The sequence below is a fragment of the Falco cherrug genome, chromosome 2, assembly GCF_023634085.1.
Source record: "Falco cherrug isolate bFalChe1 chromosome 2, bFalChe1.pri, whole genome shotgun sequence".
In the NCBI taxonomy this organism is placed as follows: domain Eukaryota; kingdom Metazoa; phylum Chordata; class Aves; order Falconiformes; family Falconidae; genus Falco; species Falco cherrug.
In genome coordinates, this window is record NC_073698.1 from 57,669,794 (window position 1) to 57,693,451 (window position 23,658).

The 23,658-nt window shown below is 45.7% G+C and overlaps 2 protein-coding genes across 4 annotated transcripts in view; one reads left to right on the forward strand and one right to left on the reverse strand.

Annotated features, from left to right (window-relative positions):
* Positions 1–13,283, forward strand: part of UBAC2 (UBA domain containing 2) — a 101,154-nt gene extending 87,871 nt beyond the window's left edge. For both annotated transcript variants that reach the window (XM_055701340.1, XM_055701341.1), the window contains exons 8-9: positions 6,368–6,490; positions 9,768–13,283. In XM_055701340.1, coding sequence (XP_055557315.1) covers positions 6,368–6,490; positions 9,768–9,875 — 231 coding nt within the window. In that variant the 3' untranslated portion in view covers positions 9,876–13,283. The remainder of the gene's footprint in view (positions 1–6,367; positions 6,491–9,767) is intronic.
* A 3,485-nt stretch (positions 13,284–16,768) lies between these two features.
* On the reverse strand, positions 16,769–20,976 carry LOC102060269 (G-protein coupled receptor 183-like). 2 transcript variants are annotated; one of them, XM_055703178.1, is made up of 2 exons: positions 20,959–20,976; positions 16,769–20,022 (listed from the first exon to the last, which is right to left on the reverse strand). In XM_055703178.1, exon 2 carries the CDS (start codon positions 19,986–19,988, stop codon positions 18,930–18,932), a length of 1,059 nt encoding a protein of 352 aa, XP_055559153.1. In that variant the 5' UTR covers positions 19,989–20,022; positions 20,959–20,976; the 3' UTR covers positions 16,769–18,929. The 2 variants fall into 2 exon arrangements, with proteins under 2 accessions (XP_055559153.1, XP_055559151.1); XM_055703176.1 differs by lacking the exon at positions 20,959–20,976 and adding an exon at positions 20,761–20,951.
* Between the last annotated feature and the right edge of the window lie 2,682 nt (positions 20,977–23,658).

Sequence of the window (23,658 nt, forward strand, 5' to 3'; positions counted from 1 at the left end):
GCACTACCCTGAGACGCAAAATGGATACTAAAGTTTTGCCAAGCAGCGCTGCAGGCGTGGCACCTTGTATGTTGGCTTTGGGATGTCAGTAAATGGAAGCCCCTCCTATTTGCCACCTAAGACAGAACTTGATTTTTTTAACATCCCAAAATGGGATGCTGATCTGTTTTTTTCCCCCCCTGCATCATCATAGACCAACCCTTTATATACTCAAATACATGCTTATGCTAGTATATTGGAGAATTTGGTTTTGAGGTTTTTTGTGCCCAGAGTTTTATCGTAGCTTGCCAAATCAAAACAATTTTAGAACTCTAATTTCTCACTTTTGTTTTGGCCTCTACTTATTCCTTATTACTTTTTGAAAGCATTCATGCACAAGAGGTGGATGAAGGACTATCTGTCTAAACATCATGCTTTAGTAACAGTCCAGTGTTACCAGTCAGCATTCAAAGTGCTATGTAGTAAGGATTAGAATTGTCTGCTTTTTGTGTAAAATGTCTAAAACAGAGCTAACATTATTTCCTTAAGTATAGACTCTGTGTTCAAGCTGGTGGACCTGCCTTCAGCGTTTGGCACGCTGGACCCCACCCCCACCTGATTATCTCACTCAGCAAGTGTTGAATGCCAAACATAAGAACAGCTCCAAATCATGTCATTCCTTTAAAATTCAGCTGGCGATTATGATTGACAGCTTCACCTCTCACAAGGCACTCATTTAAAAAGATTAATTTTTAATAATGGGAACTGACTTTTCTATATATACCTGAGATTTCTGTGGGGAAAACTGACAAGCCCCACTGCCAATAGTATGACATAGGTGGGTGTTTTCAGCTGATGTAGCCATGACCGTGTCTGTGATGTCACAGCACCAGCAAGAGCTCAGTTTGGATGAAGAACAGCTGACACAAGTAAGGGAAGCATGCAAGTTTGGAAAAGGAAGTGCTTTGAAAAGGCAGTTGAAGACCTGTCTCTAACTGTCTAGAGAAGATCCAAATCTCCATTCGTTATTGCAAACAAAGTCTGAGGGACCTGCTCAACACCTCCCCGATGCTGGACGAATGAATAACATCAGTTCTCAAAAATGCCATCTTTCAGCTTCTGCTTGATATGAAATGCTTCTTTCTTCTTGGCATAGCGATCCATCACTTCATGGCTGAATTATTGCATCACAGCAGTAATAAAAAGTGGATGTTACTATGATGAACAGCTTGGTACAGAATAGGTATTTACCCTTACTGTAACAGTTTAAATGCAGAGTAGCCTGACTCTGTCCGTGTTCTGAGCTAATCACCAGTTTGGGGAGTACCTACACAGCTCTTCACTTACTGCCAGCCAGTCATGTGTCTGAGTCAAATTACGGCACCCTTTCCTGTTGTGTGTGACAAGCAGCGCTCTACAAGGTCAAGTGCTAGGGCATGCATGAGTGTGCAAGGAAGCACACTCAACTCTCTGCACCTCCTTTGAATGCAGTTGAAGAAGCAGCCATTCCCACCTTGCCTCCAAGGAGCAGATGTGCCTGCCCGTTGGCAGTTCTGGCTTCTGCTGCTATGAAGGCATCATGCCTGTGTTGAAATCCCTTCCATTGTTTCTCAGGCAGCTTCAGAGGCCAGATTAAGGTGCTCCTCCTAGATTTCAAAGGAAATAGCTGATCAGGCTTCAGAAAAGACCACATGCAGATTTCTGAACTTCTGTGACACATGAGCTCCTCTGGGACAATGCAGACGTCAAAGTTCAGGATGCAGCAACTAGGAGTCAGACAGAGCCTCTTAGCTAAAGAGACTTGTCTGTAGGTTAAATTTCCAGAGGAAATTGGAGTATCATTAGAAATTCCTGGAGTGCTTTCCTTGGTGAAAAATTCTTTCCATCATTAAGAACGATACTCAGAACACTAATACTGTTAAATTTCTACCCTCTTTCAAAAGAAGGGAGTTATTAAAAGAAAAAAAAAAGGGGGGGGGGGGCAAAAAATAAAAAAAAAAGGGGGGGTGCAAAGGCAAAAAAACAGAAGTTTTGTCCTCACAAAAAGAGGCAGGCTAGACATTCAAATGGAAATTTCACCCTTGTCATTGATTTTTCTTACACAGTGTTCAGGGTAGCAGGTATCGTTGCGTTATTCATGGCTGTGCCTTTTTCCTCATTTCTATCATCAGTATGTGTACTTTGAAGTCAATAATTTGTAGAAAAATTTATGCCTGAAAAGCAAGTCAGTGTTTCTTGCTTTCAGTATGTGTTTTAAAATTCTTATATGAAAGAAGACAATATTGATGTCTGTACCAAGTAATTGCTCCTATACAGAGTAGCAAATTTTAAAATGTTACTTTAAAAGATGAAATGCAAAGCAATTTCCTTTTTCTTTTTTTTTTTTTCTCTCTGTGGTTGTTATGTTAAGTAAAGGTGAACAGGACAGATATCAGGAGGTGCTTCCTGTTTGTGCAAACAGATGGCAAGCTGGCATTAGCCATATATATGAGATAACATTATCAGAATATCTTAACCACATGCGTCACTTTCAAGAGGACTTTTTAGAAAGCATTTTCTTTAATTTTTTTTAATTAATCTAATTAAAATATGTGCAGATGTGACAGCTGCTTAACTGGTTATTTGTTAATTGTCCGTAATACAGCATTTTTAATTGTCAAGCTTTGGATAAGAAGAGTTTTCACAAAATATGCCATAGCAGGTATGTATATGGGAAACAGGTAGAGCTGCTTTTCAAAAAGAGAGGAAGGAGATTACCTGAAAAGAAGTGGCATGTCTGGGGTTTTAGCAGACTGTACAATCAGAGACATTTGCTAGCTCTAAGTATCTCTTCCTTATTCCGTAGGAAAGGAGGATACTCCTTTCCTTGTAAATAGCATTGTCCCAGACACCATAAAAAAACAACCAACCCAACCCAAAACGAAAAAAGACATCAAGGATGTGACCTCATAAGGCACAACTTCAGTACGTAAAGCCCTGGCAGCTATCCAAGAATAAGTCATCAATATGGCATTTCCTTACAGCCTTTTCTGCGATGAAGACCTGCTATTTTGTTTTCCCATTCGCTAAATCCAGTCTGTTCTTAAATCTCTTTCTTTGTTTGTTCTCTTCTTGTAACAGAAATTCCAGCATCACCAGCATTCTCCTAATCCACTTGTAGTAGTAATTTATCAGAGACCAATAAAATGGTCTTCTTGGTATGATTGTCTCCTATCAGGCAGTAACAAATACTTGCAATCAACTGATTAACTCAGTCTTTGCCTGCTAAACTAAAGGAAACTGGATTTGGAAAGCAAAGTATGAGGTCTACAAAATAATTTCTGTGAGGCAAGGCAGAGTATTGCTCTAGAAATCTTCTTCTGCACATGTTTTAACTGGAATTTGCAATATTTACTTCATTTAAGACATTTTTGCTGTTTGCTCTGGGTCAAACTAAAATTCATAGATCTTCGTATTATTCTGCTGTGACAGTTAAAGTTGTCTTAAAGTCTTCACACAGTCACCATCCACACTGGAAATCCATAGCCTTGATCTCCGTCTTCTGTGGATCTAAGACATTAGCTGCACTTCCTAATTTTTCTGTACCTTTACTCGGGGATTGGCCACAGTACCAGTCCCATAGCTCCAGCTGCAGTTCCCTGAGTCTCTGCTCTTTGGAGCCTGACTGTGTGCATGTCCATCATGTAATTAGAGGCAAGTCTGTGAGGGGAAACAATTTTTTTGCAGGTAAGATAAAGAAGCTTAATGTGCCTGGGTTTGGTGCAGTTTGTAAAGTAATACACGGATGAGAAGTGGACCGTGATGTTGGGATTAATCCTAAACACTACTGTTCACATACCATTAAGAGTTTCAGCCTTTAATACTGATTGTTGTTGTATGTTGGATAGTCTTACTTCATTAATGTAGTTAAGAACTGATGGGTTATGATTGTCACGGTTTCCAAAGGTAACTGAAATACTCTGAGGGCAATCGCAGAAGATCTTTCACAGCTATTTTGGTCTAATTTGTTATTATCTAGTCTATTAGTTCTGGGAAAGGATTAGCAGTTTTCGCATGGAACTTCTCTGAATACATCAGTCCACATCTGTAGTTATCAAAATATTTGCTGTAAACCTTCAAAACTAAATAGTTATCTTTGTAAGGAATCTGCATTTTTTTCTTGAAAGTAACGAATTTTGTGTACATTAATTTGAAATGTATTGTAAATTTAGGGTAAGGAAGTGGACAAGTCTCTTTGTAGTGTTAGGTGACAGCACGCAGAACAGGGAAGATGCAAAACCAAGCTGGAATAGGTGCAGCTCAGTATTGAAGCTGAGGGCACAGCTGGAAAGGTATGTTTATTTCAGTCTTCAGATCTACTGGAATACTGCTAAATAAATTTACTGTAGTTTTTATGTTTCATATACATGATTCTGTATGACTTCTGGTGCCTCAAAGGAATGTGTCATAGTCCTGTTGGCAATTTTCAATACGCCAATTTAATGTGAATGACCCATGGAATCGTTATTTTCTACTCCTCAGTTTTTTTCAAAAGAATAAAAACAGGCAAAGCAGCATTAGTGCAGTATTCTTGCTGAGCTATAGAGCTTAGTAGACTTTCAGAAACTGGAAGTTAATGAATTAAAATTCAACATAGTTCTGAGTTAGAGGAAATTGTAGAAGGGGAAGTACAGGACGTGATTTTCCAAGACCCTGGTGTAGTGCAGTGGTGTCAGTAGGAGGTCTGAAATCCCTCTCTGGGTTTAAACCACAAACCAGTTCTCCTTTTTACTACACTACACTGTTTGGCTAATGCAAGGCTTATACTGTATCCTTTGGTTGAAACCTCATGGATTTAAGCAAGTATTTTATACAGTATGCAAGACAGAAATACAGATAGGCAATCATTTTTTAAATTCAGAATCACTCACAGTGGAAACTGTCTTGAAAATGGGTGATGACTCCTAGCTAGTGCACATTTTCACAAGTTAAAATGCACTTTAGTATAGAAGGGACTGGAACACTTCACAAGGTAGCCTTTCAAATCTCCAAATGGTTTTTAAGTGTACTGTTGCACTGCCCCCTGTGGTGTCTGGGCTGGTTGGGTCTCCTCTGGAGAGCAAGGAAGAAAACAAAGGAAAGGGCAGGAAAACTAAATAAACAATTTTTTTTTTTGGGGGGGTGGGGGTGGGCAGCGGGTCTGGGAGCAGGTTTAGCTGATGGTGATCTGATTGAGCAGAGAACATTTTAATGCTCTAGGGGTACATAAAGTCAGGAAGAGCCCTTGCTGAGAGAAGAAAGGAAAAAAACTCTTTAAGAGGAAGGTCTTCTGAGAAGCAACATTATAGAACTAAAATAGAGCAACTAGAGGAAGGAAGTCCTGTCCTATATATACAGAAAGGGAGGGGGATCTTCTCCATAGTAACAAAGGGAGCAGGGGAGGAAGAAAAGGACAACACAAACTGCTAAAGATGTTTTAACAAATTGTATAGAAGAGAGATGTGGGGTTTGCTCTTTTTCCCTGCTTGTAGGGCCTGTGGTTTTGGTGTGATACAAAATCCCTTAAAAAAAAAAAAAAAGTTTGTTTAAGCTAATAAAATGAGGATTAATTATTTCTGGACAATTATAAAGCTTGTACTTTAGTATTTGTACTTTATATTCTAGCTGTCTTATTACTAGAGTTGAAGCTTGGTTGTTAAAAGAAAGTTTCAGTTCTGTGATTTACACCATCTGTACGTTACTGCTGTGTATTTGTATTACTACTATGCAGTTACAAAATGTTTTGGTGCTGGAATACAGCCAGATTTTGCAATGGTATTTAACATGCGGAAGTTAGGTGAGGTGATCTGTCTGTCTGTAACAGTCACGTCGGTGTCACAGAAGTAATGACCTGAGTAGAAATCACAGGTATCCTGAAGGTTGGACTTGTTCTGAGTTCCCTCGTGTGGTTTTGCTGATGCACTGAGAATTCATTTTTGCTCCACACACCCCCCCACCCCCCCCAGTTATTTCTCTGGGTAACTCCAGCAGCAGTCTTGCAAAGCATTTGCAGGACCCGCTGTTGCACCTCTTGCCAGGCAAATCCTTATCAGTAAAGACAGTGGTCTTTAAGCCTCAGAAGTCTAGCACTGTAGTAAACCAGATCTTTCACAGTGGATGTGAAACATCCTTTCCTCCTCATGTTAGCACTTTTCCAAACTTCAGTTTGCAGTGATTACTTCTAATAAATAACTAGTAAAGCAGTAACCAATTTTTACTTCATAAGAGACTGCAGCAGTTTTTTGTAGTTTCAATTATGAATATGTTACTCAAAACATTTGCCTTTTGTATTACATGGGATGAATGATCCTTTTGTTTAAGAATATCTATAGTTCTTTTTGCAAACACTGACAGTGGTGTCTGGTTTCAGGGTGGGATGATTAACTGGAATAGACTGTTTCCTCCTTTACGTCATAGACATAATGTGAATTACCAAGATCATCACCCGTCTGAACAAGACACACCTCCACCTACCGAGGTTTCTGAAGAGCAGGTAAACATTTTTCTGTTTCAAAATGGCATTAAAAAACTGGTTAGGAATTAAGTCTACTAATTTTTTATCATCTGTTGACACAGTTTCTTAAACGTTCTCTATAGCAGCACAAATCAGAATATCAGATAACGGTCGCAATACAGAGACAGCAAATTGTCATTACCATCCAAACCAGAGTTACAGATCAACTCTGCAGTTTCTGCTTTTGTGTGTAGCTGCTTGTCTTTCGTATTTAAAAGACAGTTGAGACTGTTTGAGATGGTTTCACAAATGTTTCAAAGAAGGAAGAATGATAATTTGATTTCATTATTTGTTTCCTATTCAGTCACATATTTTTTTGGAAATGAGAGTGTTATGCCAGCTGTGGTCTAAAACTTGGATGTTTCCCTCAATAATGTGGTTGACTGATTTCACATGTTGATGCCACAGAGAAGTTTGTCTTTTCTGTCAAGTATAGATTTAGACTTACCGTAGATGTAGAGATTTAGACTTTTGTTAGCTTTATTCTGAAAAGACAGGATGATTTTCTAGGAAATGTTAAGGATTTTAAGATTAGTCCTATTTCTGTATTTAGGATTTATTGCATGCAGGGAAGTTCTCCAGGTTGTAGCCTATCTGAAGTCAGCTGCATTAGCCGTTTTATAGTCTGAGGTCTCAGCTACCCTTGAACAAGAGTAGGTTTCAAGGGTGAATCTTTCTTTTCCTTTTTCCTTTTTTTAGGGACTTGATAGCACCATGCTGTTATTTTTAGTTAGTTTAAAATGAACTTGTTCCAAACAGAAATCTTTGCTAAGAGCTCATTTCTAGTTTTGATTCAAGGTTAGATTATGTTCACAATGTTCAAAACTTTAATTGCGCTAGTGGTTTTGTCTGCAAACCTGCTGGGCTACATCCAAAAATGGAGGGGGGAAAAAAAAGAGAAAAAAAAAAAATGAAAAAGAGAAACTCTTAAGAACCAATGAACACTTGAGACAGAAACTTAGTTTTGGTCAGCCTGGAAGCCTACTTGGTGCCAAGTATGGAGTGGACCAAAAGGTTTCCCTGCTGCGTAGGTTTGTTTACTTGTTTTATTGAAAAAATACTGCTTATGCGAACTTTTATTGTTGGGCTGGAGCTAATGGAATAGTTACTAGTCTGACTTATGCTGGATTCTTACCCAAAGCCTTTAGGCCAAGATTTAGGAAGGCAGTATACACTTGTATTTTCTCATGCGTTGAAGTCGTAGAGCTCACCTGATTGTTGTCATTTGCAATGTTGTCTAGTTACCCTGCAAAGAAAGAAGTAATATAAGCACCTTGAATTTCCCAGAACTGTGCTAATAACTGCATGAGCAGAAATGCAAAGTTTTCCTCTGTTCTTCAGATGAAAATTTGCAAGCCTTTGCAACACTTTTGGTACAAAACTCTGCATTTCTTATGGGTTTTTTAGCACCTTAAATTACAGTTACTAGTATGCTTCTCTGTTTCCTGGAGCTGGATTCAGTTCCTGTGGTTAATATATACTCAGATGAAAAGAGCTTTTCCTTGTTACAATCTATTCCTTGTGATAATCACTGGATATTTCTGTAAACGAGAAAATGAGCATTCCATCCACCGCTTCTTAAGGTTAGAATTCATGGCAACTGGAGTAAAAACCTTTCTTCTGAAACTTATTTCTGTGGTTAGCTTCTATTCCACTGCTTGCCCTTTTTCTCATAAAACCCACAATCTTAGATGAAAAATCAGAGGAAACTTTCTAAAGTTACAGGTTACGAAATACAGTTTGAAGTTACACTATTGTTGCAGAGGTGTTGAAAGTAAAAATTCGATTCTCTTTCTACAAGAAGGTGAGAAACTGACATTGGCTGGTAAGGGAGGAAAAAGGAGGAAAGGCACAAAAAACGATCAGTACTGTATTTGATATTCAGACAACCAAGGCAGCCATTTTCAAACCTTTTGTAATGGTGTATTTAGATTAAGAAAAGGAGGACCCCCACCTCCGGGCGTACTTGGCAGCAGTGTATTTCTCAGCAAACTGCCAAAGCAGAGAAGATTAAAAATACTGAAAGTTGTGGAGGTGTCTTAGAGGAAGGGGAGGTTGCCTTAAATAGCACCTTTCTTTTAAAAGGCCTTTAAAGTACTTTCAGTGCTAATGCACATTGCTCTTGCACCCTGGGAAGATTCCTCCTGAGACGTAAACAGCCTCTGCTGCATTCCTGCTCAGCTTCGTTCTGCTGCTGCAGGCTCCATACAAGCAGACAGCTCCTGTAGCCCCGGCCTTCCAGGTTCAGGAGCTGTGGTGTCTGGTCACAGGGCCCTTTGGAACAGCGTGGGGAATGCTTTATGCTGTCAGCAGCCACAGTTAATTTTACACACTGCTCCCCCCACCCCCACCCCGTTTTGCCCCTCTCTGGAAGATTAACTATAAAAGCGAATGAGTTATATTGTGACTTTCAGTCATACCTGATTGAGAATTGTAGATTGGAATTTAACCATAAATTAGATTTGAGTATACATACATTGCTTTTTACATGTGGTAGTTTGGATACCTGTTAGCACAGAGCAAAAAGGTTAGGTGCCAAGTACATGATATTATAGAGAGGGATGGCCAAGTGGCTATTGATTACCAAAATCACTTTCTTAATGTGCCCTTTTCCAGGTAATTCCTCCATCAAATTTCATTGACTTACGCCGTTTTGAGATTAGGTAGAATCCTTCCAAAATTTTTACTTTTAAGTGTATTGTACTGCCACTGTTTTAGAGCTAACTTTCAGGTTTATTTTAAAAACCACCTAGTATGAATAGTTTTGAGTGTTTTCATGCCCTCTGGAGAAATAGGTCTGTTCAAGGAAAGCTAGGACGTCTAGAACAGGTTTTCGCATCTGCTGTAAAATTCTGTATTTTGGTCAGCGTTGGGTTCTTGAGGTCCTGTTCCTGTCAAGAGCACCAAGCCCCAGGGTCAGATTGTAGTTGTCACATGTGTAGCCATACTTTCTATTTTACTGTTCTTTCGAAACTGGACTGGCTAGGAAAACGCAGGTGTGGCATTTTCAGCAAATGGTTGATTTTGAATAAAGTATTAGAAAGCAGTCATTTCTGTGGCAGTGTTTTCAAGCATGCTGTCCCAGGTACATCTTTGTGGTGGTGCTCAGCCATGCTTGCTTATGCTCTGGAAAGGTACACTTTTGAACAGTGTGATCCGGGGAAAAGTGATGTCTGGTACTGCTAACATGACTAATGCGTACACAGTGTGAATAAAACGCTGGTTATAAAATGGTGTTATATTATTTCTTTTCCAGGTTGCACGACTTATGGAAATGGGCTTTTCCAGGGGTGATGCTCTAGAAGCTCTGAGGGCTTCAAATAATGACTTAAATGTAGCCACTAATTTTCTACTGCAGCACTGATGGTTTTCTGTGTGAAGGAACTCGCTCAATGGGTTGTACACATGTGAAAGAGGATCAAAGCCACCTGCTGGACAGACTCACAAAGGTCGTCCCTGCAAGAGCATCAGAAAAGAGAAACTGGCTCCGTGTGACTGGTGATTCAAAGCGATGTTAACGAATGATGAATGACGTGAACTCTTCCCCAGCCTTCAGATCACTTGGTGGTTTCTAGTCTGGTTATCCTTTTCAAAGTAACTTTAGTTTCTACTTATTACTGGATATCACCTATATTTGTTTTTAAAATAAAGTAGGTGGTTTTTTCTTGTAAGTCCTTGTTAGACATGTTATCATACTTAATGACTAGGAAAATAAGCTACAACAACGACAACTTGATTTACCTATCAAGAAAAATTATATTTTCTTCATTTACCAGTCTAATTTCTCTAGCTTACATGTTATTTTACAGTACTTGATTTTTGGTTACAGTAATACGAGGTTTAAAGATCGCTTTGTTTTCAACTCAGTAGAGGGTTGTGGGACTATTATGTCATTCTTGGAAAGTTTTATTAATGCCTGTAATATTTTATTTCTTTAATTCCTTTTTAAAATAAAAGTTGTCTTTCAGCACATAATGCACAGATAGGGTGAGAGAAAATTCATGTGCATATTGCAAGCTATGGTAAGTGACCGCTGTACATTTAAATTTTTACAAACTGAGTGAATTGCTATTCAGATACAGGTCATGAAGATACTCACTGGAAGCAATAAGGATGGATCAAATGATACAGTAAGGTCAGAACTGAAATGATTGGAAGGGACTTCCACGTCTAATTCAGACACTTCTGTAACAAGGGATATATGCTCAGTGTCCTATGTGCTGGTTTCTTTTTTTGAGCTGGCTACATACTGTCTTAAAAGAAAATGATAAAAAGCTAACTTTTATATATAATAGTTCTAGTTTTCTACTGTCAAAGATGTGGATGACCCTGCATTTTCTGAATCCTCACTGTCTGAAGCAACTTACTGGTGATCACAGGCTGGAATAATTAACCTTAAGGGCAGTTCAGGTTTAACACAGGAGTTAACAGGACGGTAATGTCAAGGTCGTACAGTATTGGTTTTGAAGTTTAGATTGCTAAGTAAGTTTGCTCAGCTTGACTCTCAGAAGCCTTTAGTATTAGCACCTTCAGAGTTTCAGGAGGTAGGGTGGAGAGAGGTGAACATCTCTATAAAACCGAGCTGAAGTAATACAAGTTTCCAAACTGCGACTCCGTGAAAACAATCTGCACATGTATCTCAAAGCATTTAATGTATGTTTCTGTATGTACTTGTGTTTGTATATTGTGTGTATATGTGTCTATTTATATACACACAGGCATATTTAATACATACATACATTTAGAGTAAGATATAGGTCATTGGAAGCATAACAAAGGCACTAGCAAGCGCAGAGGGGAGGAGATGAAAGAATACAGGGGAGAGGAGGATCTTTAGGAAATCCAAATGAACATGTGTGTTCCAAAGTACAGATCTGCGCAGTCTCACTCAGCCTGGAAAATATGCCAGGCAATTATAGGACAGATCTAGGGAGAGAGGGAGATAAGTTTTATTTTTTAATTGACTGAAAACTGAAAAAAGTCCTTCAGGCATACAGGTCCTTATCCAGAAGTAACAGCAGATTTGTGCAGCTTTTGGCACGTGACGTAATTTTTAATAAAGTCAATGTCTGGATGGGGTTTTTTTTAGTATTTTCCAGTGGGTGAAATAAGGAATTTTTTGAATGACTGTGTGTTTTTCCTGGGCTTTGGTCAGCCTCCTTCAGGGTTTGGCTTGCTGCTATGATCACAGTATTTAAGCAGGGTCTGCTTTTTAATTGAAAGGTTTTGTTTGTGTGAAGCTGAGCGGCTCTCTGTGTGTGTACACTGGGGACATTTCTGTACCCAGAGAACTCTGGAAACCTGCTGTCTTACAAAGCAAAGGGCAAATGTAAGGGGAAAAGCACTACAATAATTTGTATATGCAAACTAGTTAAATATTTTGAAACATACACAGGTTTTAATTTTGAAATGTACAGATTCTTCCTTCACAAATATTTTATCAAAAGTAACAATAAAGACGAGTGAATTACTTCAGAAGTCAAATTCTGTCTGTAGGTAATAAAGGTCCACCTAGCCCAGGGTAAATTAAACATGCCCTGTTCTAGGGACAAGCACAAAGAGCTTTTATTCCTTGGAATTTTAAGTGGCATCTGGAACATATAAGTGGATATTCTCCACATCTGAATCCTTTCTTACTATTATCTGTACAAGGGGTATCCAAATGTCAGAGTTGTGTGGAAAACCCCATTTAGCTGGGCATTTCACAAAACATGGTCAGTCGTAAGGGGTAAAATTCAGGTCTTGGTGACGTCAGTTGAAAACTCCCCTTGATATCTGTGAGAATAGTTTCCAGGGTTGTGATTTCCAATTAAAAAAAATGAAGTGGTAAAGGGAAGGGTCTCAGATGCCGTTGAGTGCAGTTCCTGTTTCATGCAAGAAGTACAGAAGAAAAATTCACACACTAGAGCTGGAAAACAACTCTGTTTCCACTTGATGGTAAAACTTTCACAGACCATTTCTGGGAATGTGAGGAACGTGTTCTTCACAGCCTACGCAATGTTTGTCCAATACGGTTTTGAGTATCTCGTCACACAGTTGCTATTTCGTGTGTGACACAATGAGATTTTTTTTTTTTAGGCAACAAGAGAATGCAGAATACTTTTCTATGGAGAAGATTTAAGTCCCTGGGAAATTCACATTGGTTTTAGTAAAGCCGAGATTTGGTCTTTTGAAAGAAAAGTAGCTAACATTTCTCTACTAAACTGGGAATGTTGTCTTTTGAGACAACATCGGAGTAATTTATTGGGGACTTTCCTAGATGGTTATGTGGTACTTTGAAATACACGCACAGTGAGGTTTGTATTTGTGGAAATCTGCCTGATAAGGCACCAGGTTCTCAAGCCTTAACTTTTTGCTAAGATGCAGGAGGATTGGGCTCCGTACCTACCAAAACTATTCTCCTCTCTCAAAACAAGAGCTGGCAGTTGCCCGCCACTTAGTGAGCGCCTGGACTGTCGCAGCTGGTTCATGTACCAACCTGTGCTGTCCAGCGCTTGTTGGTGCCTTTGTGAACATGTGATGGAGAAAAGGGTTCGTTATTTTTGTCTGAAACAGAAGAACAAGCAAGCAAAATGTAATCACAAGGTACTAGGGAAAGGGCAACATTTGTGGCTTTCCTGTTTGTGTGTGTGTATGTATATATATGCATCTATGTGCCTGTATGCATATGTATATATACAGAGAAAGAATGAGAATATTTATGTATCGGTTTGATGAATTTAACTGGAGCTAAGAGTTTGTTGAAGAAAATTAAAAGTCTGTATTCAAAGTCTCCCATCTCTCAAACACGTGTGTATCTGGAGTATCTATGCAGTTGCCAAGGCACCCGAATTTGAAAACACTCAGAATGACAACTTTCATGTTGTAGGGGAACTGCATCTGAGGATAAAGAAGTGCACAGCATTCATCTGAACTATTCGAGGTTTTTGATAAGTGCAATTAATCTCCTGCATGTGTTTTTCCACAAGAAGAACCTAAGTGAGATTAGCCTTCTTTAACTGGGTAGCCATAGTAATAAGTATTTTATATAAATGAGTATAAATGCTATTTTATTAGCAGTCACATGAACACACAAGCACTATATGTGTTTATATATATGCGTGTGTGTGTATCTATATGTATATGCTTACTTAAAATATACTGGGCTTGGCTTAATTTTTAGTAAGATTGCATTCCTCCTGTTTCCATATATAAAGGGATGCTTTGACCATAGGAAGTCCACTCATCATTGAAATTCAAAGAGGGTATGTGCCACCGATAGTTTTTGGTCCACATAGAAGAAAAGAAACGAATGATGGGAGCAGAGGAACAGTATGACCTGATGAATGGGTGTGGCTGTTGAGAATCTCAACAAATCGATAGTTCAGCTGGTGGCATTTGATTTTTTTGAAAGGAGAGTTGTAAGAGGAAGCAAAAAGTTAGCTGGGCTTACACATGTTTGTAGGGGATTTTTTTTCTAAACCTGAATGGTAGCATGGGAGAAAGCAGGAATATACAGACTTTAAAAAATGGGTGGAAGAATTCCAGGACCGTGGCCTTTTGACCAAAGGTAAGTAGGGATCATAAATGTCCTTTAAGATTAGCAAAGGAGAGGGTTTGAGGGAAATGAGGGAGGTGGAACTGAGCAAAACCAGAGAGTTTGGAGAAAAGGAACAAAGTAGAAGATAGGCTGCAGAGGACAAAAAAAAAAGGCCTGCTGAGAGAAGGGGTGTGGGATGTCACATTGTGCTTAGTTCAATTTTGAAAGGATTGACAGAAGTTCAGTGTGGAAAATGCAGGTACACAATATTGTAGTTATTCTTGTACTGAAAATCTGTTGTTTTCAGTGGTGTCCAGCAGGGGAATCCTTCCATTTTATTTGGTCGATTTTGCATGAGATGATGCGTGTAGCAAGGGAGAAAGCAGTGTCATCCCAGCAGCTCTGCACTGAAGCAAACCCTGGTCAGCCACAGCATGTGAGAAAGCAGGCGTGTTTCTGGTTTTCAGCGCCCAGTTGGTCCTGTCAACCTGACTCTTCTCCTTGCACCCCATCCCAGCTGCAGAGAGACCTGCTCCAGAAGGGGCACAGCTCCTCACAGATCCCTCTGCTCTTCCCACCAAAGGTTATTTATAAATTGCTGTGCCTTGAGAACACACCAATTTCCAGGGGAAACAAAGGGGTCCTGTATAAACGAGGTGGACGGAGGACTTGTGCTTGTCCCTTGCCACTTCTGAACGTTAGCTTTGCTTGCAGGAGGGAGAGGCACGCATCCACCTCTGAGAAGAAAACTGTTCCCCACATCAGGTAGCCCAAACAATCACACCAGGGCTTGTTACTCAGCCATGAGAAGCTTTTATTTTGAGTAGGTAAGTGCATTTTTACATGACAGTATTTTACTGACTTACAAAGATGGATGTCACGACATGCAATAGCTTCAATTCAGGACAACTTAAAGCACAGGCTGAAGAGATGTGTTGTACGGCACCGGGACTTTACCAACAGGCAATGTGTAACTGCAACCAGGAGCTGTTGTCCCCTGGTGCTCTCCTGGAAATATATGCTTTTAGCTGAAAGCATAAAGTTGGGAACCGCTGCGAAGCGAGACAACAGTGCTGTTTGAGCTCCGTGTGCTTCTTTGCCATCAAGATAACAGCTCGACAGGCAGGCAGGTTGTCTGCAGAGATCCTGTCAACTGTCTGTACTCCATTCGGTTGCGTGAGATTGTCACCCTTTTGCAGAAGTTAGGAGAAACCTGAAATGCACCATGTTAGGGGCGTCTGGCTCACAAGGGGCTTCGAGCCACAAGGGTCACGGCATGAGCTGGCTATGAGAATCTGAGTTTGTGTCGTGTGCGTATATAATCTGTAGGACTGCATGCAGGTGCGGTAGTGTGCGGCCACAAAAAGTGTACTCACCACCCGTAGGTAAAAATGCAGTTTTCGTAGAATCGTTTAGGTTGAAAAAGACCCTTAAGATCATAGAGTCCAACCGTTGAGGACTGCCACGTGCGATGCTAAGCGATGTTCCTGAAGTGCCACATCTGTGCGTTTTTCAAACACCCCCAGGGATGGTGGTTGCACCAACCTCCCTGGGCAGCCTTTCCCGATGCCTGACCACCCTTGCTGTGAAGACATTTTACCTCACACCTAACCTAAACCTCCCCTGGTGCAACCTGAAGCCGTTCCCTCTCGTCCTGTCACTTGTTACTTGGGAGAAGAGACCGACCCCCACCTGCCTACAGCCCCTGTCAGGCAGCTGCAGAGAGCGATAAGGTCCCCTCAGCCTCCTTTTCTCCAGGGTAAACAACCCCAGTTCCCTCAGCCGCTCCTCACAGGACTTGTGCCCCAGACCCTTCACCGGGTTCCAAGGAGACGGCATGGCGGCAGGCTGCCGGCCGGGGCGAGGGCAGGGCAGGGCTCTGCAGGGCGAGGCACCGGGCTCCCGGCGCCGGCGGCCGCCTCTGTGACTGTTCTGTCCGGTTTGGATTCGCGGGTGCATCTCGAACCCCGACCAAGGGCGGCTGCACCTCCCCGCTCCGGCGGGCACCGCCGCCGCCCCTCCCCGCGGCGCGGCCCGTTCCCGCTGCGCCGGCGCGGCCGCAGGGTGGCGGTAGCGCGGCGGGCGCTGGGTGCCGCCCCGGGCGTCCCCTCCGCCTCAGCCCCCGGCCAAGGCGGCAGCCCCGGGGCCTCAGAGGCGTTTCGCTCGGCGGCGGGGCCCGGGAGCGGAGCGGGAGCGGCGGCGCGGGGCCGTAGGGGAGCGGGGCTATGGCGGCGGGCGGGCTGGGCCCGGGGCTGGCTGCCCGGCGTGCCGGCCGGGTAGAGGAGGCGGCGTGCCGGGAGCGGGTGGGTGAGGCGCAGGGTGTTCCTGCGCCGCTGGAGGCCCCGCTCCGTGCGCCTTCTTTTCCATCTTGGGGTAAAGGCGCCGTTGTCGGGCGGCCAGGGAACACCCGCAGGCGGGCAGGCGGGCCGGGGCGCTGCGGGGCTCCTCAGGCAGTTCTGCTTGGGCCGAGCCCGTCTGCTCCCTCTGCCCCAGTGCCGTCCCTCCCCGTCCCCTGGGTGTCCCCTCCGCCCCAGCTGCCCGCCGCTGTCCCCGGGTGGGTACCGCCGAAGGCCAAGGCTCCCCGAGGAGGGAAGCCGGGGCCCGCTCTTCGCCCGCCGCCTTCCGCAAGGCTCCTGGTGGCGCCAGGAGGGGAGGTGGGGGACACCTTGTGAATAAAGTACTTCGGGGAAAGCCAGAGCCCGGTAAGGAGAAAACAAGGCTATGTTTATACTGCGCTTTTTCCTGAGAAGGCTTCATCAGGGACTTGCCTTTGCCTCAGCCATAGGCTCCAGCCTGGCCAAACATCTCCACACCTTGGTCTCGAGGAGGGTTGGTCACCGCTGCAGACCTTGCTCCAGCGTTCACGTGGAGGCTCGCTGGGACCAACAGCTGCGTACCGCTGGTCTCCTGGCAGCCCCGCCACAGTCATGTGGGAATTTAAGTTACAGAGGTGACAGAGCCAACTCTTCTCAGCATGAGTAGGTGATGTTAGGGGTGACCGCCACCAGCTGTGAATGGGGAGGTTCAGACTAGACAGTGGGGAAAATGTTTCCATCTGAAGGGCGATGCAGCACAGGAGCCCTCACCTTGGTGCAGGGAGTCTCCTTGCCTGGAGTTTCCAAGCCTTGGCTAGATGAAGCCATGGCCAGCCTGACATGCCAGCCACAGTCCTGCTTAAAGTAGGCTGTTGGATGAGGCGATGCAGAGAGGTCCCTTCCAGCCAACACTTCTTTTCACAAGTTGGTCACATAACTGTACAGCAACTACCAGCCCAGCCAGGCTCCTTTAGGGTGTTCAGACCATTGATATCCTTGCATTACTGTATACCAGCTCTTCCTTGTCCATTGTAACATGCTTTTTAGAACACAGGCTCTCTGCAGGCCAGCACTGAGGTTAGACCTGTTTGAGGAGGGCTCAGCCTCCTGAAAGGACCTACTGGAGTCTCTTCCCCACCTGAATTATTTTAAGCATCCCTTTTCATCGGCTTCTGGTATGCCACAGTTACCCACACTGTAAGGAAAACCATCATCATCCAAGAGCTCATTCATGTGCATTTAGAACAATAAAGGGCTGCATGTGACTGTTACTAACTTTCTAGACATAAAAAAGGTTATTACCTTAAATAATGATTTGCATTAATCAAAAGTGTGCATTCATGAAACTGCTTCAGGTTTACTTTTCAGCAAAATAAAGCTGCTTTTTTTCCTCTTCATGTCGCTGTCCCTTCCAGCCTCAAAGAGAAGACCAGCCACCCCAAGAACTGTGGAATCCTACATGTTTGGGTTTTTTCTATCGTAGTCCGGTAATTTCACAAAAGAGCCAAGGAGGTCCTTGCTCCTGCAGACTTTGTCCTCATCACACAGTCTCAAACACTGACAGGAACCTGATGTCTCGGGGCTCCTCTTGCTCTGGCGTAGTCACATGTAACCTGCCCTTATGAAGGCTCTTGGACTTGTCAGGGTGCTGGGTTCAAGCAAAGATCAGTCAAGGTCATGTAAGGCCACCCTCAGTCCTCGTCCCCTTTCCTCCACTCCAGTCAAGTTAAAGGGGGGTGGGAAGGTTTCAAGCCAGGCCAGCCCCGGCATCCCTTTCCTGGCTGTGGGTCCCAGGGCAACCACAGTGCTGTCAGGTGCAAGGAAGGACACCCTGGGGAAGGAGCAGCCGCCTGAGCAGCAGACACAGGCAGCAGCACTCGCTGAAGCTCTGCAAATTTGCAGTCTTGCCTTGCTCCCTTGAGGAAGGGCTTTTCTGGCAGCTCCCACACACCCTGCACTGACTGCTCATCCTGTGCAGCGCCCGGGTGCAAGAGCAAAATGGTAGGCAGGGGGAGGGTGGAGCTGCTGTTTGTCAGCGTAGGGAAGGAGCTGTAGGTGACTTTCTGCACAGAAGTAACATCCCAGCCTTTTCCTGAAATGCCCTGAGTCTGTGTGCTCCATGCCGGCTGCCCCCAGGCCTGCGAGGATGCCGCCCCAACACTCCAGGACAGCACAGGGGAAGGGGGCAGAGGCAGGGACAGCCATGGTGGTTACCAGCAGCCACTGGCCCCTCAGGAAATGCAGGACAGGCATGGAAGGGTGGCATGGTGCAGTGCTGGAAACGCCCAGCTGTGTTTGTCAGCCGGAGTGGTTGCACGAGCTGCCTCCTCTGGGGCTGGGATGGAAAGGAGCCTCTCTGCTCCAGGACAGCGGCTCCAGCAGTGCTGAGCACAGAGCCAGGCACGCGGAGCCAGGCAGGGCTGTGTCCCGGCCAGGCTGGCTTTGCAAGAGCCCCTGGTCCAGGCAGAGGAGTGATGAAGCTTGTCAGAGGTGCTGGTCCTGCTCCGCAGCCCAGCTCCGGCTCCTACCCTTGGGTATGGTCCGTAAGCTGCAGGCCAGAGCAAAAGGTGAGGGGGTTGTGCTGCTACACAGAGACAGAGCCAGGCAGCTGGCTGTTGCTGTTGCTTTCAGAGGGGGTCTTGGCAGTGGAGGAGGTGGCCATTGAGCCACTGTTCCTGAAGATGCGGAGCAACCTCCGCTTGTAGCCCCGGAAGGCAAAGAAGTAGATGATGGGGTCGATGCAACAGTTGAGGTTCATGAATGCCACAGTGACTTGTAGAGACATCTTGAAGGCTTGCTGCTCATGGCAGGATGGCTGGTAGAGGATCTTCCTAACCATGAACTGGACAATATTGAGGTGGTAGGGACTGAAGCAGAGCAGGACAGCCAGCAGCACCACCAGGATGACAGTGAAGGCCCGGTGATGGTGCCCGTTCTTCACTGTCAGTGGGTTCTCCTTGGCTGTCTGGCAGAGCTTGAGGTTGATCCTCACATAGCACACCAAGATGATGCCCACGGGCAGGAAGAAGCCAAGCACACAGGCCCCCAGGAGCAGGTAGGGCAGCTTGGGAATCTGCTCGAAGTTGAAGTACTCCATGCACGTCAGCTTGTCCCCCATCCTCCGTGTCATGGGCCGAAAAAGCAGCGGTGCCGTCTGCAGGAACACCAAGGACCAGATGAGGACACAGACACCCCTGGCACGGCTCATCTTCCGGATCCTGCCAGGGTGCCTGGTGCGCACCACAGCAATGTAGCGGTCCACGCTTACACAGGTCATGAAGTAGATGCCCACATAGGTGTTCATGTAGAAAATGAAGGCTGTGGCCCGGCAGAACCAGTCCCCAAAGGGCCAGTCAAACTCCAGGACGTAGTAGGCAATCCTGCCCGGCAGTGCCAGGGTGAAGAGGGCGTCAGAGAGGGCCAGGTTCACCAGGTAGAGGTCAGTGGAGTTGAGTTTCTTCTTCCTGCGCTGGAAGGTGATGCAGAGGGCCAGGATGTTCCCGCAGGCACCAAACACCAGCAGGGCAGTGTAGAAGAGGGAGAAGGTGACTTTGGCAGAGAAGTGGTGGTTGTGCACGTTGCACCCGCTCTGGTTCCCCGAGGTGAGGTTGGCGGGCGGGAACATGTCCTCTGCAACAGCCATTTTCCGTGGTGCCTCACGAGCTCTTGCCCTCTCCCTTGGAATAAGAACAGACATTAAATTTGCAGTTTATCGAGCTTGACACCCCCTGTAGGGCCAGCCCTCCTCACAAAGCGAAAGGCCTGTCCCCTGCTCCCTGCCACCCCCCTGGCAGCACACAGATCGAGTCATTTGGAAAAACGCATCTCTTGTGATTTCGGTGCGAGCGTCTCACCAAAGGCTGTGACTCATTGTCGTCTCTTGTCACCAGCTCCTCTTTTTTTTTTTTTTTTTTTTTCTTTTTTTTTAAGTCCAATCAATTCCAGAAAGGATGGGGGGGGGGGGGGGCTGGCAGGGGAAAAACAAGGTTCCAAACCCATCTGGTGGCAGAGCAATGTCATTTATTCATCACTGCGGGGGGAATGGGCAGCTTCATTGAGAAAATGCCCCGAAAGCTGGGGGGGAGTCCGGCAGGAGCAGCGGGCAGGGGGAGCAAGGAGCATCTTTGCAACCCTCGGGCTGCGACCAGAGCGGCAACAAAACTGAAGAAATTCCAAGCGAGAAGTCCCAGCCTCGCCCAGAAACCCCGCTCCCTGTGCCCGCCGCAAGCGGGGAGCGGGGAACACGCCGGCACCAAGCCCCGCGTCCCGCACGCCCTCCTGCCGCTCGCCCCGCGTTGGGCCCGCGCCGGCCCGGGACAGCGGGGCCCGGCCGCCCCGGGGCTGCAGCAGCTCCCGCACCGCCGCCCCGTCCCGTCCTCCCCGTCCCGCCCGCCCCGTCCCGTTCCGCCGCTCACCGCACGCTGCCGCCCTCGGGGCCGCTCCCGCCGCCGGGCTCCGCTCCGCGGGCGCGCTGCAGCCGCGGGACGGGGCGGGACGGGGCGTCCCGGGCACCGCGCTGCCTCCCGCCCCGACGGCGGGGACCCCCGAGGGGCTGGGATGCTCGGGCGCGCACTAACGCGCACAGGCACGAAAGAGGAATCGCGGGCTCCTACCTGGGAGCGGCGGTGCCGTCTCGCCGCCTGCTCCTCCTCCTCCTCCTCCTCCTCCTCCTCCTCCTCCTCCCCCCGCCCGATGCTGGCGGGGCGGTGGGCGCGGAACCTCCTTGCCCGCACCCGGCTCTGGGGCTCCCTGGCCGTGTGAGCGCCTCTCGGGATTCGCTCACATTATAAAAGCACCGTGAGGTCTGGGGGGGGGTGTTCTTTTTCTTCTTTTTTTTTTTCTCTTGAGTTTAGTAAAAGTGTGGGTTCTTTCTGGGTGTTTTGTGTTGGGTTTTGTTTTTTTTTTTTCGGTGTGTGAGAGGCATTTTGCTGCAGCGGGGGTTACTCTCAGTAGTGGCTGTGCTGGAGAAGATAAATGACTGTACCTGTGCAGCAATCGCTCCTGACATCTGAGCCAGCTTTGGGTTTTACTCTGAAAATTTCTACAAGGATGCAAAATGCAACTGAACAATGAAAACAGCCTCAGCTCTGGTTCACGTGTGGTCCAAAGAGTTCACCCCTGGGCTCATACACCTTCCCGTATGGCCACACCATGACACCTTCTCCAATAGTCGGGACGAATTTACCATGGAGCTGATTGCACCGGTGGCCAGCACAAGCCACACCATGCATGGGTCCCCAGGCTGTGGCGAAGCCCACGTTTGCCTTTTGTACACACACAGAGGCCACCAGGCAGGGCTCCTTCAGGCAGAGGCTAACCTGAGTGGAACAAGACAATTTGCCCTTGGTGGAAAAATATTTTCATTATTAGGATGATACATTGTGTGGTGAATGTAGGGCAAAGCCCCTTGTCCCAGCAGGAGCTCTCGGGACAGGCTTTGTTCCTGCAGGGTGCCAGGCAGTGGACGGCTCTGATTTACCCTGTGGCCCCATGTGGGGTGGCCGGCAGGGCTGTGGCATGGCTGGGGAGCCACCGAGAGCATGGCAGCCCTGACCATGGCACAGTGCTGCTGGAGATGGGGCGAGGGCTGTGGGCAACCACTGCATCTTGCAGCACGGCGAGAGTACTTTCCTCTCCAGCGCTTCCCAAAATGTTTGCAGAAGCACAGCCTGCCCGGTGGCTGGCAAGACGGCCTTCCCCATGGCAGCTGTTTACTGGAGACCAAGAGGATTTTATGCTCTTTTTAGTGGGTTTAGGGTTTTTTTTTTTTGTGGTCAGTGGTGATAGTTTGGCTTGTTTTCTTTTTTTTTTTTTTTTTCCCTCCCAAAAATTCCTGATAAACTAGGAAATTCCCATCATGGGACATTTCAGGGTGCTACTGAAAAATACTGAGCCCAAGAAATGTCAAGGTTAAGATTAACAGTTAAGCTAAACTTAAATCTCCCTCTGAGCCAGTAAAGCTCAACAATTCTTCAATTGCATAATATTTATAATGTTTTATAACATAGTGGCATTAAACTCAGTATACTAATCTGTGTACCCACGTATGGTGAGTCATTTTATAGAAATTACACAGTAAATGATATTGCCATGAATTACTACAAGTTGAAGGTACCTAGCAAGACTAATAGTGAAAATTTGCTAACAACCATCTGTTAATGGAGATACTTCTGTTGCTCGGGGGTTTATATCGCACGAAGGGAAAGGTCTGCTAATGAGAGAATAACTGCTCAGTAAATTATTAAAAATATTCCTTAGTAAGATGGGGATTTTCTATGTGCACATCTTTCAAGAGTTAAGCTAATCAAACTTGTGTGGGGCTCAAATGTTCTTCAGCTGTTTCACCATGATGATGAAATACCTGATGGATATAACATTAGAGAAGTGTTATCCCTACACAAATCCTGAGCCCATGCCGATGAGCAGATCCAGGACTCTCCTTTTGCCTACCTAATGCATTGCACAAAATACAGCTGCAGCTGACATAAATACTGGTCACCCTGAAGTCAGGGGTCTCCATGGCACTGACAGCAGAAGAGCCGATGCTTTGCCCACTAAAGGCTTCTGTCTGCCCTCACTGCACTTTCTCATATGAGAGTTTTATTTCCACAGATTAACACCATCAAGGAAATAAATCTGTGATGAAGCTGGGCAAAATGCCGTCACCTTCCAGCTGGGTGCCCGCAACAGTGATGATGGACTGGGCATTTTGCAATGCAAATTTGCAACTGGGACTTTCTCCATGCAGTCAAATACCACCCGTACAATCCCTCCCGTCCCTTGGGCTCTGTGCTTACACAGGCACCAAAAATGGAGCTGCAGATCCCAGCGGGGAATTACGTGCGGATAATCCAGCAGCACCAGCCCCACCGCTAACACAAACCCCGAGGACAGGGGGCTTCTCATGGGAGTGGGAAGGCATCACTATGCCAAAGGGGGGCCTGGATAATGGGGCATCTGCGGGGGGCTCAGCCCCTGAGCAGTAGGTGAGGTCCTTGCCGGGGGGCAGGTGCAGAGCAGATCCCGGGGAGCTGGAGCAGGGAGATGCCCCAAGAGTCATCATCAGCCTCAAAAGCAGGTAGAGCCCAAAGGTCCCGGTGACAGCTGCATCCAGGGACTTGGGAATGAGGAGGAGGGAAAACAATGCTCTCCGCCTAATTTTATTTTTCGTTTTGCAATGCAGAAGAAAGGAAGTGGGTTCTTCTTTTGTGCAAAACATGCTCCTGCCCTGCGTGCAGCAGGTGCAGCAAGACAGGAGCGCAACCCAGCTCCACCCGTTTGCACAGCCCCAGCAGCCCCACCAAGCTCAGCAC

Bases quoted from the DNA above. Each gene is read 5' to 3' on its own strand.
- LOC102060269 (XM_055703178.1), bottom strand. From the start codon at position 19,988: ATGGCTGTTGCAGAGGACATGTTCCCGCCCGCCAACCTCACCTCGGGG.